This window comes from Nothobranchius furzeri, chromosome 5, assembly GCF_043380555.1.
Source record: "Nothobranchius furzeri strain GRZ-AD chromosome 5, NfurGRZ-RIMD1, whole genome shotgun sequence".
In the NCBI taxonomy this organism is placed as follows: Eukaryota; Metazoa; Chordata; class Actinopteri; order Cyprinodontiformes; family Nothobranchiidae; genus Nothobranchius; species Nothobranchius furzeri.
The window spans coordinates 62,694,335-62,710,283 of NC_091745.1; the positions used below are offsets into that span (position 1 = coordinate 62,694,335).

Below are 15,949 nucleotides of genomic sequence, written 5' to 3' on the forward strand. Positions count from 1 at the left end.
ACTAATGAACGGCTTCCATGAAAGAGCCATAAATCCCATCACTAGCTTTCAGTGTGCAGCTGGAATTACAGTGAAGCGGCTCATTCTGGAAGGTACTGAAACTGTCAAGAATAAATCACTTCATGTGAGAGTTAGTGCAAAGAACTTCATGCCCATTTATTGTATCAATCATAGAATTATAATAACTTAATATGTTCCTTTTAAAATGTGCTGTAATGTTTAATTTGGCGCCTAACATAAAGTAAGCCATGAGTTTGTAATAAACATGGACACAGGTGCATCAACCCATTAAACCAGTGAAAAAAGGGCGGTTCTTCGTGCGCGTTCACGAGACATACACAACTTTGTTCCCTGGAAACGGCTCTTCTTGGTGACGGACTGCCGAATAGTAGCAACTCAACGCGGATTAAACCGCCTCAAAACTTCACAGGATAACCACCCGCCGTCGCGAATCACATGGAGGGGGGGGGTGTTAGTTAGTTAGTGAGCTGCTGCCGGCCGCAGGTTAAAGTTAGTGGTGAAAACTAACTTCAGTCAGCGACTGAGCTTTGCTAGCAGGCTAACTAATTAGCTGAGTTGACAGAAACCGAAGGTTAGGCAGGCAGTCTGCCTCCCCTCCCTCCCTGTTGCAGTAGCAACTTAAAAAAGGAGGTCGGTCCGTGGCTATGTGGAGACCAGGCAGCTCTAAAGGTAAGAACACACAGCAACCTAACACGCCAAGCTAATTATTAGTTTAGACATGGTCAATGAGCTCCGCTGTTACAGGAACAGGAGAATGGGGTGGGCTTCCTCTCAAAGGGGGTGCGTGTAAAAAATAGCTAGTGCAAATGAAGAAAAATACAGTAGTGTTTGCGGTAATTATACATCACGTTTGCACACCGCATAGGATGCTTGCTTTGTGCTCCTGGTGATCATTATTTCTCCAGTCACTAATATCAGACTGATGCTAATCGCTCTGCTGTCTCCACAGAGCACAATGCACGGAGGAAGCCCCTCATTCCGTAGGAACCTGGCGGATAGGTGCACCGGGAGATGAAACGGCACAGTCTGGAGGCTACGAGCCAGTAGGGCGGGCAGGGTATTGGAGCCAAGTCGAAACCTTGAAGCTTTGCTACCCAGCGGTGTGTGTGTGAGAGAGAGAGCGTGTGTGTGTGGTCGAAGTGCCTATGGCGGAGTTTGGGGAGGACGGAAGGCTGCCTCCAGTAAATCTCGGGGACACGGCCGTGCCCAGCGACGACGCTGCGGGCAGGACGCATTGCGAAGAGGCGGTTCTGAATGGAGACTGTGGGATTTCAGACAACATGGTCGGTTCGGGATCCCTGGTCACACCTGGTGGCCGAAGCGGAGTGGAAAACGCCTCAGTGGGAATGGATGCCAAATCAGAAATACCACGCAGGAGCAGCATCATTAAGGTAAACATCGCGGAAGTGACTATATCTGGATTATCTGGATCCAAACCTGCGCATTCACTCATAGGTCCGGATTTCTAGACTTGTCAGCTTTCCTGCAAGGTTATTACACAGCCTGTCTTGAAGTAGGTGTTCCCACAACACATCAGTATTTAGGTTACACCTTGTTCTGAATATTTTAAATGCAATTAGAGCTTCCTTGTTTTTTAAATAACATCAGCCTTTTGAAACGGCGTGTTTGTTTGAAGAGCCAGAGTGCGATTTCAAATATGTAGAAGCAGAGGTGCACGAGAGGTCTAAGTAGAAATACAATGGGCTTTGTAGTATAATAGAAACATTAACAAATACAGTAGTGTGACAAAATGAGAGCAATGCTAAACCCATGACCCTAACAATGAAAGCATCCAGTGAAGCTGAGATGGAGAGATTCTTAAACTATGTTCTCTGAAGTGAACACACAGCAGGCTGACTAACATCAGCAGGGTCATGAGCATCTTTGGCTCTGATCTTTTTGAAGTGCAACACAGGCTGAGTGAGTGAAGGACCTGCAGGAGAAACCAACAAACACTTAATCAGTCCTTGGAGGAAACACCAGCTGCTAATTCAAATTTAGAACCTGTCAGATCTGCAAGAAACAGTTTTCCAGTGTTTGTTATTTAACGTAAGGCAATGCGGCAAAAATTTGATATATTTTTTTACAGTGAAATCACGATCATGGCATTATTATAATTAATGAATGAACTCGGAAGCCATTTCTTACTTCTTGTTTGTGAAAGTGATCATTCACTCTGAGTTTAACTTGCAGGCTGAAAATGAAAATAGTCTCTTGCTCTTGCATAAGCTTCTGACAGAAGATAGATGGAGAAACTCCAGGATTTCAAAAGCCTGACATTTCTATGACAGACTGTCGCTAAACATTCATGGACTCGCCCATCCTGACTCACAACGGGGGAGGCTGTTCGTTTACAGCTGGGCTGTAGTGTGTGACATATATGTTGCACATGCGATGAAAAAAAAACTGAGATAAATTTAGCTCTGGTGCAACATCTTTTCAAGTTACCCCCCTCCCCCCAGAACTTTATTGAACAAATCATACCTGCAAACTTGTTTTTGAAGCCAAATATGGCGTTCCTGTGATTGATCCAAAGAGTTTTAGTTTTGAGGGGATGGGGTCTCCTGTCAGATTTCAGTCAATCTTGATGAGAATCAATCAGACAAAGGAGGGGAGCGTCTTGTTCACAAACTGTCTTCGTGCTAGCATGTCTGTCGCGTGTCATCATTTGACCAATCGAAGTCGCGGAGACAGCTCGCTGCAGAGGTGAAGCAGAGCGGCGCTCACGCTGAGTGAGTACTGTCGCTTCAACATATTGCAGTGGTTTTGAACCAAACGTCTGCCGGATCGAACAGAATCACCACTTAATAACACGGTTTTCTGTCGAGGACAGATTTACCTCCTTTCAGCCTTTATAGAATTTCCTCGTTGTTTATTTATATTTTTGGTAGTTGAGTTTAGAGTAAACACCGCCAGTATTAAACTTGGTTAAAACCTAATAACATAAATACTTATTTTCTGATAAGAAATGGCCACCAGTATGTTACAGCCTCATTTAATATAAATCCCAGTATATGGGTCTGGGACACTGGAGGAGAAACACACGATGAGATAATGCCATAATGTTGTAACATTTCTGTTGCATTAAAGAGTCAGATCAACATTTAACCTTTAGCTTGTTAAAGTATTTAAGCAAACAGCTGAGCTAAAGCTGCATTTACCTGCAGCTGCAGCTCTTTCTAAACATTCAATCACAACCAACTCAGCAGCACTCCTGAGACCACACCAATAACTTCTTAAGGATGATTGTAGTATTTGGAAAATTTTCAGATGTTTTCATGTTTGGTGTTCTGTGAATTACTCTCATAATTTTTTATGAATATATGAAGTCCTCCACTCTAAACTCTGATCAAAGGAGGACCGGGCCTTCTCAGTAATGGCCCCTACACTCTGGAATGAGCTCCCTCTGGCAGTGAAGCAAGCTCTTTATCTACAGGAGTTTGTCTCGCCTGAAAACTCGCTTTTATCTACTAGCTTTCCCTCAGCATTGTTGACTCTGGCTTTTGTATTTTTACCTTTTGTACTGTATGGCTTTTAATGACTTTTACTTGTACTTTTCTATTTAATTTTTCTATGTGTCTTTTTAACTCAATTTTACTCTCTTATCTACTGTGAAGACCTCTCATGATTAATTATATAAATGGAAACCGTGTTCCCTCACCCGGACTGCACATGACGTGCTAAATTGAAGTGTGCTACCAACACTATCTATAGTGGGGACGGTGTGCTTCTGACCTCTACTCAGGACATTGTGGATCAGTGGGCAGAATACTTCAAAGACCTCCTCAATCCCACCGACATGTCTTCCAGTGAGGAAGCAGAGTCTGGGGACTTTGGGTTGGCCTCTCAAATCTCTGGTGCTGAGGCCACTGAGGTGGTTAAAAAGCTCCTCTGTGGCAAGGCTCCAGGGGTGGATAAGATCTGCCCGGAGTTCCTTAAGTCTTTGGATGTTGTGGGGCTGTGTTTGCTAACGTAGCTCTGCAATATTACGTGGACATCGGGGGCAGTCCCACTTGACTGGCAGACCGGGGTGGTGGTCCCCTTATTTAAAAAGGGGGACTGCAGGGTGTGTTCCAACTACAGGGGGATCACACTCCTGAGCCTTCCTGGTAAGGTCTATTCAGGGGTTCTGGAGAGGAGGGTCCGTCGGATTGTTGAACCTCAGATTCAGGAGGAGCAATGTGGTTTTTGTCCTGGCCGTGGAACACTGGACCAGCTCTGTACCCTTAGGGGGATCCTGGAGGGTGCGTGTGAATTTGCCCAACCAGTCTACATGTGTTTTGTGGATTTGGAGAAGGCGTTTGACCGCGTCCCTCGGGGGGCCCTGTGGGGAGTACTCCAGGAGTATGGGGTACCAGGCCCTCTGATACGGGCTGTTAGGTCCCTGTATGACTGGTGTCCGAGCTTGGTCCGCATTGCCGGCAGTAAGTCGGGCTCATTCCCAGTGAGAATTGGACTCCGCCAAGGCTGCCCTTTGTCACAGATTCTGTTCATAACCTTTATGGACAGGATTTCTAGGCGCAGCCAAGGTGTGGAGGGCATCTGTTTTAGTGACCTGAGGATCCTGTTGGCTTCATCAGAACAGGATCTTCGGCTTTCGCTGAAGCGGTTCACAGCCGAGTGTGAAGCAGCTGGGATGAGAATCAGCTCCTCTAAATCTGAGACCATGGTCTTGATTCGGAAAAGGGTAGAATGCCTTCTCCGGGTCAGGGATGAGGTTCTGCCCCTAGTGGAGGAGTTTAAGTATCTCGGGATCTTGTTCATGAGTGAGGGAAAGATGGAGCATGAGATCGATAGGCGGATTGGTGCTGCATCTGCAGTGATGCTGGTGTTGTATCGCTCTGTCGTGGTGAAGAGAGAGCTGAGTCAGAAGGCGAAGCTCTCTATTTACCGGTCGATCTACGTTCCTATCCTCACCTATGGTCATGAGCTTTGGGTAGTGACCAAAAGAACAAGATCGCGGATACAAGCGGCCAAAATGAGTTTTCTCAGAAGAGTTTCTGGGCTCTTCCTTAGAGATAGGGTGAGAAGCTCGGTCATTCGGGAGGGGCTCGGAGTAGACCCGCTGCTCCTCCACATCGAGAGGAGCCAGTTGAGGTGGCTCGGGCATCTGGTCAGGATGCCTCCTGGACGCCTCCCTGGTGAGGTTTTTCGGGCACGTCCAACCAGGAGGAGATGTAAAGGTAGACCCAGGACACGGTGGAAGGACTGTGTCTCTCACCTGGCCAGGGAACGCCTTGGGATTCCCCGGAGGAGCTGGACCAAGTGACTGGGGAGAGGGAAGCCTGGGCCTCTCGCCTTGGGCTACTGCCCCGCGACCCGACTCCAAATAAGCAGATGACAATGGATGGATGTTGTGTGCTGCTCAGCACCTTGGGCCTTCGATAAGCTGGTGGTAGGTGCTATATAAATACATCTGATTGATTGATTGATTGATGATCCCTAAAAATGTGCTCATTTTTCTCAGGCATATTTATACATTTTTTTTCTGAGCAGAGGATCTGTTTAAACCGCGTGGTATAAAATCTGTTTCATTTAGCAAAAAAATCACATTGATAATAAATTTTAAAAATGTTATCCCAGAAAATTACTTTAACAGCTAGAAGTGTGTAAATGTCAGAGCAGGTCACTACTACAAACCCCACTGATGCAAATCTGCAGTATGTAAAGTCTGTTGAGAGTTTTACAGTTTTGAATCTGTTGGATTGTTATCGACAGCAGTTACATTTAAGTTTCAGTTTTCCTTCTGGCTGAATGTTGCTGCAGCATGTAGGTGAAGGTTGGACTTCTTTAGTTATGTTGAAGACATTTAGTCTTCCATCCTAGAGGCTTCATCAGTTCCCATACTTTGGTTGTGGTCAGAAACAAACACACCGACAGTGCTGCAAGTCCCTTTTTTTCTTTTTTGAAAACATGTTTTTGTCTAAATGAAGGTGATGCTGTTGTTCATGGAATTAAAACGAATGTTAAAGTTTAGCTTATTTCATCAAGTAAGGCCTGTGGTTAGCTGGCTAATTTAAAACGTATAAAGTTCTTGGATCCTGCCACTTGTTTTCATTATAGGCACTGCTAGTTTTTGCCAGTGTGTTTATAAGAACTACTTTTGGTTTTTTGAGATAGTTACATATTTTTTTAGCTGGTGCTTGAAGATTTTGTTTTGTGCTATAAAACCTAAAACCATTGTAGCACCAGTGCTATAATTAAAAATGTTAATGTACAGCCATGTAGTGTCCAGGAAACGGCAGAGAACATCTTGACTAGTAGAAGCTAACCGTTGGCATATTCAACTCCGCCACACGGCAGAACTCCTTCTGACTTGTGTTGTTTATGCGGCTAAAACATCAGCGTAGCAGAAAAACCGAGTCAGTGGCAGAGTTGCGTTGCTGTTAGCCAATCAGAGGTGAGATGTCTGAATATTAGGAAAAAAGACTCCCAAATTCTGCCGTCTTCTACCACTTTCCCATAGAACGACTTACAAGGCATTAATTCCTACTAGAGATCACTGAAAATGTAATAAATATGAGTAAGGTAAGCTTTTAACTGTTCTGTATGTTGCTGTACAATGCAGCTACATCTTTCCTGTGTAACCGATAATTAGCTGCTTTATGCTAACTCAAGCTAGTAACCCACCAACATTGTGCTACAGCTGGCAGTTTATCAGCTCACTCATGTTAACAGACTAACACTAAACATCATCAAGCAAACGTCTTTGGACTGCATAGTGGTGCAGTTAGTAGCACTGTTGCATCACAGCAAGAGGGTTGCAGGTTCTAAACCCAGCTGTATCCTGCATGGAGTTAGCACGTTCTCCTCATACATGCACGGGTTTCCTCCCACAGATCAAAAACATACAGGTTGAGTTAATTGGCAACTAAAATGTCATTAGTTGGGTATGAGTGCGTGACTGGTTGTCTCAGTGTGTCCCTGTGAAGTACTGTCCAGGGTGTCCCCTCGTCTCTCACCTTTCTGATTGCTGGAGTTAGGACTTCACCTCCCAGTGACTCAACTGAGGTTAATGCAGTTGATGAAAATGTGAACAGATTAGGTATTCATATCCATTTCATCTGCCAGTATAGCCACATTTCTAAGGATTTGTGTTTCACTCATTTGGGCTGTGTAGTGTAGGGTTAACTACATTCTAGAATCAACACTGTTTGCTATCAGTTGTTAGATTTTGAGAATGACCGAGCATATTAGCATATGAGCTTATATTATGTATAAATATCCAAGATACTTATATAATCAATAGAAGCCCATACACCAATTCACTTGGTCTATTTTTAATCCAAAGATTAATGTTTAAGATAATTAAATTTAATTGCAAAAGTTTATTTTGAATCAGAAGCTAGGAATCTTTGCTTTTCAATTACCAGAAATATTATGCCTTTCTGTGTTTCATTTCAAAGAATGAGGCAAGTTTAAAAAATGAAGAATTTTATTGCTAACAATTTTTAAACTTTAAGATTTGAACGACAATTATAAATAACAATTCATGGATGACAATTTAATGACAATTTTTAACAGCTTTGATATTAAACTTGTTTTAAAAAGCAAACCTGTGGCTGGATGAAAGCTAAATTGAAAATACGAGTTTGGATGGGTGAATGGAATTCTCAGAAGGTTTCTTTCAGAGAGAGGAAAGCGTTCTGGTTGGAAATGATGTTTTGCAGCTACCTGAGTTGTTTACTTAGAGAAAACAGCATCAAACACATTCCTGTGTGCTACCTCACCCAAACAGGAGACCCTCTTTGTGGATCCGGAGGTCAGGGAAGCTGGTGTCCACCTCTTGGTACTCGGTCCGGTAGAGAAGACGCGAGTGAACCGATCCTCTGGTCCAGAGATGTCGCCGGGTACACAGTGTCGAGCGTTTGGCTTAACTCTGAAGGAGTTTCTCGTCTTAACTTAACTCAGAAATCAATAACTTCTGGAAGGAGTTTTTCGTCAGCTGGTTGCAGTTTATGTTTATTCTTAGCTATTCTGATCTGCGTGACAGAACCGCTTGGCAGAGGATCAGGGTGGCCGACCCGTCTCCTCGATGGTGTTGGTTCAAGAACTGACGTGAAAGCTGTTGCAGGTTAGTTTACAAAGCTCTCAGAACACACCCACTCTCAGCAAGAAAGCTTTGGTCATGCGTCAAAAGCATGTGTTGGCAGTTATTGTTTACTCTGGATAAACTCTGTGTTAGATGGATAAGATGGAGCTGACCTTCTGATTTGCTGAACACACATTACTGTCATCAACCATAATCATAATTAATCATTATTGTACCCAAAGCATAATGATTCATTTTATGTAATTAAAATACATTTATACTGAACCAAGTGATTATTTATGATGAATATAATAAACAGTAATAAAGTCAAAGAGTTTATTAATATTATTATTTAATTATTATTGTGAACTTGAGGTGTCCTTCTTCTGGGACGGAACAGCAGCAGATAACGATGGTTCTTTAGCAGACATCATGGCTCCTTGGCTAATCTGTGGACTTGAAAGTTACTGTTTGACCCAGCTTGACCCAGCTGGGTGAATGTGACCTTTGCCACAAATTAGAGGACCTTCCGTGATGCTACAATAGATATTAGGATTGCTTAAATATAAAGAGGACGACACTTCCACACATTGCCTTAGTTTGGTGTGTTGAAAAGCCGTTATTGTCAGCAGCTATCTCATGTGAACCTCTGCAGTGCGGCTGCAGATGGAACAGCATTAAGCTTGAGCTAAGGAAACTTTCAGAGAGGAGCTAAATGTCTGTCCAACAAAGCCTCCTGTGTTCTCCAAGGAATTCTGTTTTCGGGTGGATTTCTACTGATTTTAATTGAGGGTGTTCAGAGTTTGACAACTTTATTAATGGACAGTTCATTTTTAGGCAGTCGACATATAACACATAATAAAACTAAGCGTTTTTATTTAAAAAAAGCAGTAAACTTAAAACACAGTCTGTTCTAAATTATCAGTTTAAAGCTCTGGTTCACTGATTATAATCAGTCTGAGTTTTTCATGCAGGCTGAACATGAAAATAGTCTCCTACACCTATCTCCTGCATTAGCATCTAATGCAAAATGTCGATGGATTTGAAAGTCCTCACAGATCTACGTCACACTGTCACTTAACATTTATGAACTCACCCATCTTGGCTCACAACGAGGAAGGCTGTCGTTGTTTTAGCGTCCGGGAAACAGCAGCAGATGTCTCAAAACAGCTTTTCTTAAGTTTCTCCCCCACCCCAGTCCTCTTCCCTCTTTCTCACCAAACCCCTAATTATGTTTTATTAATCTGATTTCTTGTCCCGTTCTGGAGCGTTCTCTGCTGCCAGTGTTTGTTGTTCTCAGATGATTGAAGCTGTGTTTATTTGTCCTGATTGAGAACCTGAAGATGATGACATTTGCACACTAAAGACAGTATTTTGGACAGATCAGCTTTAGATAACCGTTCCAGTGCTTGTCTCAGCTCTGTTTCACTGACACAATCAAAGATGAAATTATCTTAATGATCCTGAAACCATCCATTTATCAGCTGAGAGTTTAAGAGAGAGAGACAACAGCATCCCATCATGATTTAGACATTTTACTAATGAATGTCTCATATTAAAGGATCTTTACGCTGGTCATCTTCCTTCAGTTCTACAAATTAGTTGTCAACGTCATGGACTTCAAGGATTTGTGTCTGAAATTCCTGAAAACACAGGAAAGAGTAGAAAGTAGTAGTTATTGTATTTCTAGCTTAATGAAGCAGTTTTACTGCCTGGGAAAGAATCCGATAATGTGTGTGATACCGCTGAGATGACGTTTGCTTTGAACACATGCATTTTAAACGAAAACATTTTGAGGGCTCACATTCTTTGCCATCAGCTTTCATTCGTGACACAATGTTGGAGTTTGAATATTGATGTGGGGAATATTGACTTTCCTGATGTGCAGCTTGACCCCGGCTTTCCACAGGAGCCGTCAGCAGCACGTTACTGCAGCAGCACGTCATAGCTGCTGATAGGAACCGCTGTGGTCAACAGAACCTTTTCCAATGGAGCCGTCAGCAGCGCGAGTCGGCCGCGTCTCAGGAGCAGCATGTCGCGGCCTTTACGCGCCGGTTCTATTTTCTACGCGCGACGCCTCTGAAACGGGTCAAGTTCGACATTTTTGGGGAAGGAAAGACAGGAAATCGGACACGGAAATGGAGAGAAGCTCCCGAGATTTTCAGAATAAAGAACGTACTGCCTTCCGGTTGCTTTACTTTTTAAAAAGGTTACTAAATGTGCGGCCCCGTGAGAAGTTATCACCTAGCTAGCGGTCTCCTTTGTTTTTCAGGTCCGTATTGGCGATTATAAAACGGACAGAACATAAAACACACACCTTTTGGAGCCATGTTGTAGTTTTCTCCTGCTTGTTGTTGTGTTAACTGACGAAGTCACTCGTGTGACTTCGTGCTCGGTCGGTGACAGCTGCTCCCCTGCTGCTTCGCGTCTCGTGGGAAGGGTCAAGCAGCAGTTTACGCGAGCAAGACGTGCTGCTGACGGCTCCTGTGGAAAGCTGGGGTTAGTTTCCAGACTATTGTAGTGTGGTTTGTCCTACTTCTGTGCCAGATGAAGATGTTCTGGGTTCAGATAAAGGCATTAAGTCGAAGGCCTCCTAAAACAAAATAAGTGAAAAACGCACATCATGTTGTAAATTAGCTTAGTCCATTCTAGTGACCCGGTCCAGAGAATTCCCACCACAGTCCAGCTCCAAAGGAATCCATGTGAAGGAGAAATCATTATGAAAATGCTCAGTGACCTACATTCTATAGGCGCCATGTCAAGCTGCTCAGAGCATGACATCCTGACAAGACCCTCAAAAATCTGTGAAACTTGCATGGTTAGTTTAGAAAAGCATTGGATTAGTAATGCAGCAGGCAGATGGGCTCCACGTTCACTGAGTCACAGATTAATAGCATGATGTCAAAAGGAATTTCACTCTAAAACATAAAAGACGACTTGTCCTGCCACCCAAGAGACAGAGCTTTTAAATAATGATAAATGTCACCCACACAAATGAAACTGGTGCACCAAAACCAAACTCAAAAGAGGTTTATTTTCCACATTAACTGGAGGTATGTTGCATAAACGTGGCTGCGGCAAGAGAAAATAAAACTTTATGGATATGTTCTCTACTTGTGAGATTTTTAAAGCAACTCAAAAATGCAACAAACCCCACTTTGTCTTCAAAGAAGGTGGTTGTTTCTTTTCTGATGAAATGTTATATTGAGACGTTGTGAGATGTTGGACTGGCGTTAACTTCTCACCAGAAGAGCACTTTGTTCTTGTTAAGCTGCTTCTCTGAATTTACGAGAAGATGAGGATGTGGTTGGAACACTACCAACCACATTCTCATTGTAGCAGTTGTAATAGTAAACAGCTTCCTGGAGGGAGTTTAAAACAACTCCTGGTGATGTGGGTGTGTACATATTTCTACAGAGTTGCATGTGAATTAGATATTGTAATGAAATATTAAATGGTTATATATGTGTGTGTGTGTGTGTGTGTGTGTGTGTGTGTATATATATATAAACAACATTTCTCAAATGAATTTCTCGTGTTAAATGATATATCACATTTATTTTATTAATAAAAAATGTTAAAACTAGGGCTGTCAGTTGATTAAAAAATAACTAATTAATCGCACAATTTTCTGTAATTAATTGTGATTAATCACAATTTATCTGATCATTAGCCTGGCTGCTCTTACACTTTTTTCCAACGTTATATTTCTCAATGAAAAAAATAATTTGTCACACACTCCATGGAAACTTTCAGAGAATCCACAAATAGTGTCTTTCAAATGGTTTTGTTACTTTTTGCAAGTTTAGAAAAGAAGCAGATGAGACAGCATGTCTGATAAGTTAGGTTTTCATCTGATAATATTAGAACATGTCCGTAATGTCTGAGGAGCTTTTACAAACACTATAACTGATACTCCTTGACAGGGTTTGGATTACACAGATGCTTCTGGGGAGTCCAGTTATAGGGGTGGAGGGTAGGGTTGGGTACCTTTGACATTTGAATCGATCCGGTACTAATTCCCGGTACCTACGAGTCGATACCGGTACTTAACGGTACCAATTTTCGATACTTTTGAGTGTTTATTATTTTAATTCTCTTTTATAATTAAATATATATTTTTCTCAATATATAACCATATGTGATAAATATCATAATAAATAACATACAACTGTTTGTATTTTAACATCGTCCTTGTAGTTTTATAAGCTGATAATTAAACTGAAGCAAACATCTTTACTGTGAACTAAATTTACTGTGTATCTTCATTCCTTTTACCGTCCTTTTTAATTTGATTTTTCCTACTGGGAAGTTAGAATTTCCGAGGAGAAAGCGAAAGCACCATTAGCTGATAACAGTGGTGGCAATGGAAGCTAACATACCAAGCTAACGTTATCTTAAACAGTTTATTTAGCTGCTGGAGCAGATTAAAACGATGATTCCTCACACTTAGATCGTTGTCACTGGTTTCGTCTTCACCCGTCACATTTAGTAAAGTGAAGCCAAACTTTAGAGCGCGTTCATGTTCTTCTAGTCGGGAATTCGGAGTTCCGGGGAGAAAGCGAACGCACCATTAGCGAAACGGAAGCTAACATATCTAGCTAATTATATTTACCTACCGGAGCAGATTAAGGTGAGGATGTCTCACTTAGATTGTTGTCGCTGGTTTCATCATCACCCAGTTTCCCATCACATTTAGTGAAGTGGGCCCAAGCGTTAGCGTGCGTTCTTTCTACCATGCTGCTCTGTTTACAGCTGGCTCAAAGCGAGCAACGACATAATGCTCTTGCGCATGCGCAGCTGTCTTGGCAAGTTCTCGTTGTGATGGACGGGTACCGAAACGAGGCACCGTTTGAAATGACGTGAATCGTTGCTCGGTCGGTACCTTAAAAAGTACCGAATTCGGTACCCATCCCTAGTGGAGGGTGCATCCTATGTTTGAAGTAGCACTCCAGTTTTCCAAATTGGGTCATTTCTCTAAGGTATTAGGTTTAGAATACATGTATTCTTTAGCACTGAATAGTCTGAGGCTTTTAGAAACTATAATTACTGGTTTGATAAAACTGTAGTCATTGGTGAATTATAACCATGCTGTAAGTGGGTGGCCAGTGGCATAAGCATTAATGACCCAATGGTTACAGTTTTCTTCCCACCTCATGTCTCACTTCAGTCCCCCCCCCCCCCCCCCCCCCACAGGGAAACACTGTAATTATTCATAATGTAATGTAATTATTCATAAGTTCAAAATTTAATTACATCTAAAGTTATGAGTTATACGAAAATATAGTCCCCTGGATTTGTCATCTGTAAACTTGATGACTTGATTTAAACTTTTAAAGCTAAACTAAACATGTCTGTTCCTTCTGAGTTGGTCTTTTTTAACATGGATGTAAATGGGAACCTTCTCCTTTCTGGATGCAGCCCCTACTGAATGGGGGAAACTGTGATTTTTGTCACCTATGCGTTAACTTCACTTTTTGCTGGCTGAGTTTCCTCCTTGGATTAAAACAGCACACCAGCTCCTGTTTATTTATTTTAACAAATACTTTATCAGTCATTTAAGCAATTATTAATTTTGAAATTTAGATACCAGTTCTTTATTTTTATATCAAATGTATTTGGTGATGCGTGGTAATGAGCCATCAGCTAAATGCATGAAACATGTTGGTGTTATAACCAGCAGGCATGAAACATAGGTGACTGAACTAAACAAGAAGAACAGCCATTGCTTAGACTGATTTAGTTGCAGCAAAAACCATAAAACAGTGAACTCACCTCCAGATCCTTTTGTTCAGCTCCAGCTCTATCAATGGTGGTTTGTAGCAGTGGGGCAAATCCAAAGTCCTCCGTTGAAAGCTACAATCACAATTTGGAAAACAAATTAGCTTAAAACTTTTTTATCATGTCAAAATTCCAACTTAGTATAGCTATACATATATTGTGGAGATAAAACGATAAACGAAGAGGTTTTCTCAAATATTCCTAAAACCTCCTGCAATTACACGTTTTGGACTACAGCAACCATTTTAGCATCTGGTTATTGGTTTCACTGAACTGCTGCATTTCTGCATCTACCTGGGTCCTCCATTCATTAAGCACTCGCATATTTAGCAACAGAACTCTACTAATGTGAGAGGGTCACTGCTCAATATTATCAGAGAAGGAGAAACAGCCAGCTTCTACCACTTCAGCTTGAGGACAAACTACCAGAGTCTGAAAAAGAAAAACACCACACCACAAATGGCGTTTGGACCTAGAAAACGGCGACTGGTGTTTAGCTCTTTCTCGTGTCCTCTGGCAAAAATTGTGTTCCTGCTACTGGAACTTCAGAGCAAGTTTACCGGAACTTCCCGACATGCACATGTCTAAAATTCACCGAACAGGCCGTTCTCTGGAACCTTCACAGTGCCTGAATTGGGGTAGATACTTGTAATGGCCCGGAAGAGTTGCTGAGCTGAACTTTTGCTTAACTCATGCTGATTTATTGTACCTTGGTAGAAAATGACATCAGCAGACATTGTCCAAAGCAAACGGCATTGTCCAAAGCAAACGGCATTAGTAAAATTAGAATAGTTGCTTTTGAAGCAGAATAGTAAATTCTGCTATAAAACTGCTGTTACTAAACTCCCAACACCAAAAAATGCAGTGGTCCCCCCCCCCCCACCCCCCCCCCCACCCCCCCCCCACACACACAACAATGTCATTCAAGGGGCTTTGTTGTCTCACAGAGCGCCTTAAATAAATGGCGCTTCGTCTGGTCATTGAACGCCACATTTTACATCACAAAGCTGCTCTTGTCCTCTGAACAAATTAAATGATGCTGTTCTTTGACAGAGTAAAACTTTTAATGTTATTATTGTTATGGATGCTTTTTGGCGCTGATCAGTGACATCACTCACTGCCTAAGCAGCCAGGATATGCTGACATGCAAAGTCCTGAAGGGCTGAATTAGTATGGAGATGCAACAGCTGAGAGGACTTTGCCTTCTTATCTCCCGTTCAATTTCACCCTCCCAGAATTTACCCTGAAGTTCCGACAATGGAAAACACATAATGTAAGTTTCTGGTTCTGGTGGGTGCAAATCCAGGGAAGATGCCCGAGGGGAGGGGTGATTGTTCTGTGACTGTGTTGGCATTCAAAACCTAGCATTTTTGCAAATTCACAATAAAAGTTTTAATGTTTATTCAGACATATTTGTTGTTTTTCACCAACAAAAGGGTTTCTTTAGTCCCTTGTGGAACAAAATCTCCTTTCTGAATATTTGTTTCCAAGGACTCCAAAACTACAACAAGTCAATTAGAGAGCTGCTCCAACTCCTATATCACCTTCCAAATGGTGCATTCACTGTTTTGGGACATAGTAGCATCACAACTCATCTTAACTACACATTTTCTCCCTGTAAATCCAGTCCCTAATGAGTAACTGGAAATTAACTCAACACTGGGCAGTGTGTTTTAAGACCAAAAACTTGGAAATACTTTAATACTTCGTCTTCGTCTTCCTCCGCTTATCCGGGTCCGGGTCGCGGGGGCAGCATCCCAATTAGGGAGCTCCAGGCCGTCCTCTCCCCGGCCTTGTCCACCAGCTCCTCCGGCAGGACCCCAAGGCGTTCCCGGACCAGATTGGAGATGTAACCTCTCCAACGTGTCCTGGGTCGACCCGGGGGCCTTCTGCCGGCAGGACATGCCCGAAACACCTCCCCGGGGAGGCGTCCAGGAGGCATCCTGACCAGATGCCCAAACCACCTCAACTGGCTCCTTTCGATCCGGAGGAGCAGCGGTTCTACTCCGAGTCCCTCCCGAATGTCCGAGCTCCTCACCCTATCTCTAAGGCTGAGCCCGGCCACCCTACGGAGGAAACTCATTTCGGCCGCTTGTATCCGCGATCTCGTTCTTT

At 42.7% G+C, this 15,949-nt stretch overlaps 1 protein-coding gene across 1 annotated transcript in view; it reads left to right on the forward strand.

Moving 5' to 3' along the window:
- The first annotated feature begins 326 nt into the window (after positions 1-326).
- The window catches only part of LOC107379167 (inactive phospholipase C-like protein 2), a 50,773-nt gene continuing 35,150 nt past the window's right edge, over positions 327-15,949 (forward strand). Inside the window, exons 1-2 of the mRNA XM_015949780.3 lie at positions 327-690; positions 971-1,412. Of these exons, the coding sequence (XP_015805266.3) occupies positions 1,167-1,412 (246 nt within the window). The 5' untranslated portion in view covers positions 327-690; positions 971-1,166. The remainder of the gene's footprint in view (positions 691-970; positions 1,413-15,949) is intronic.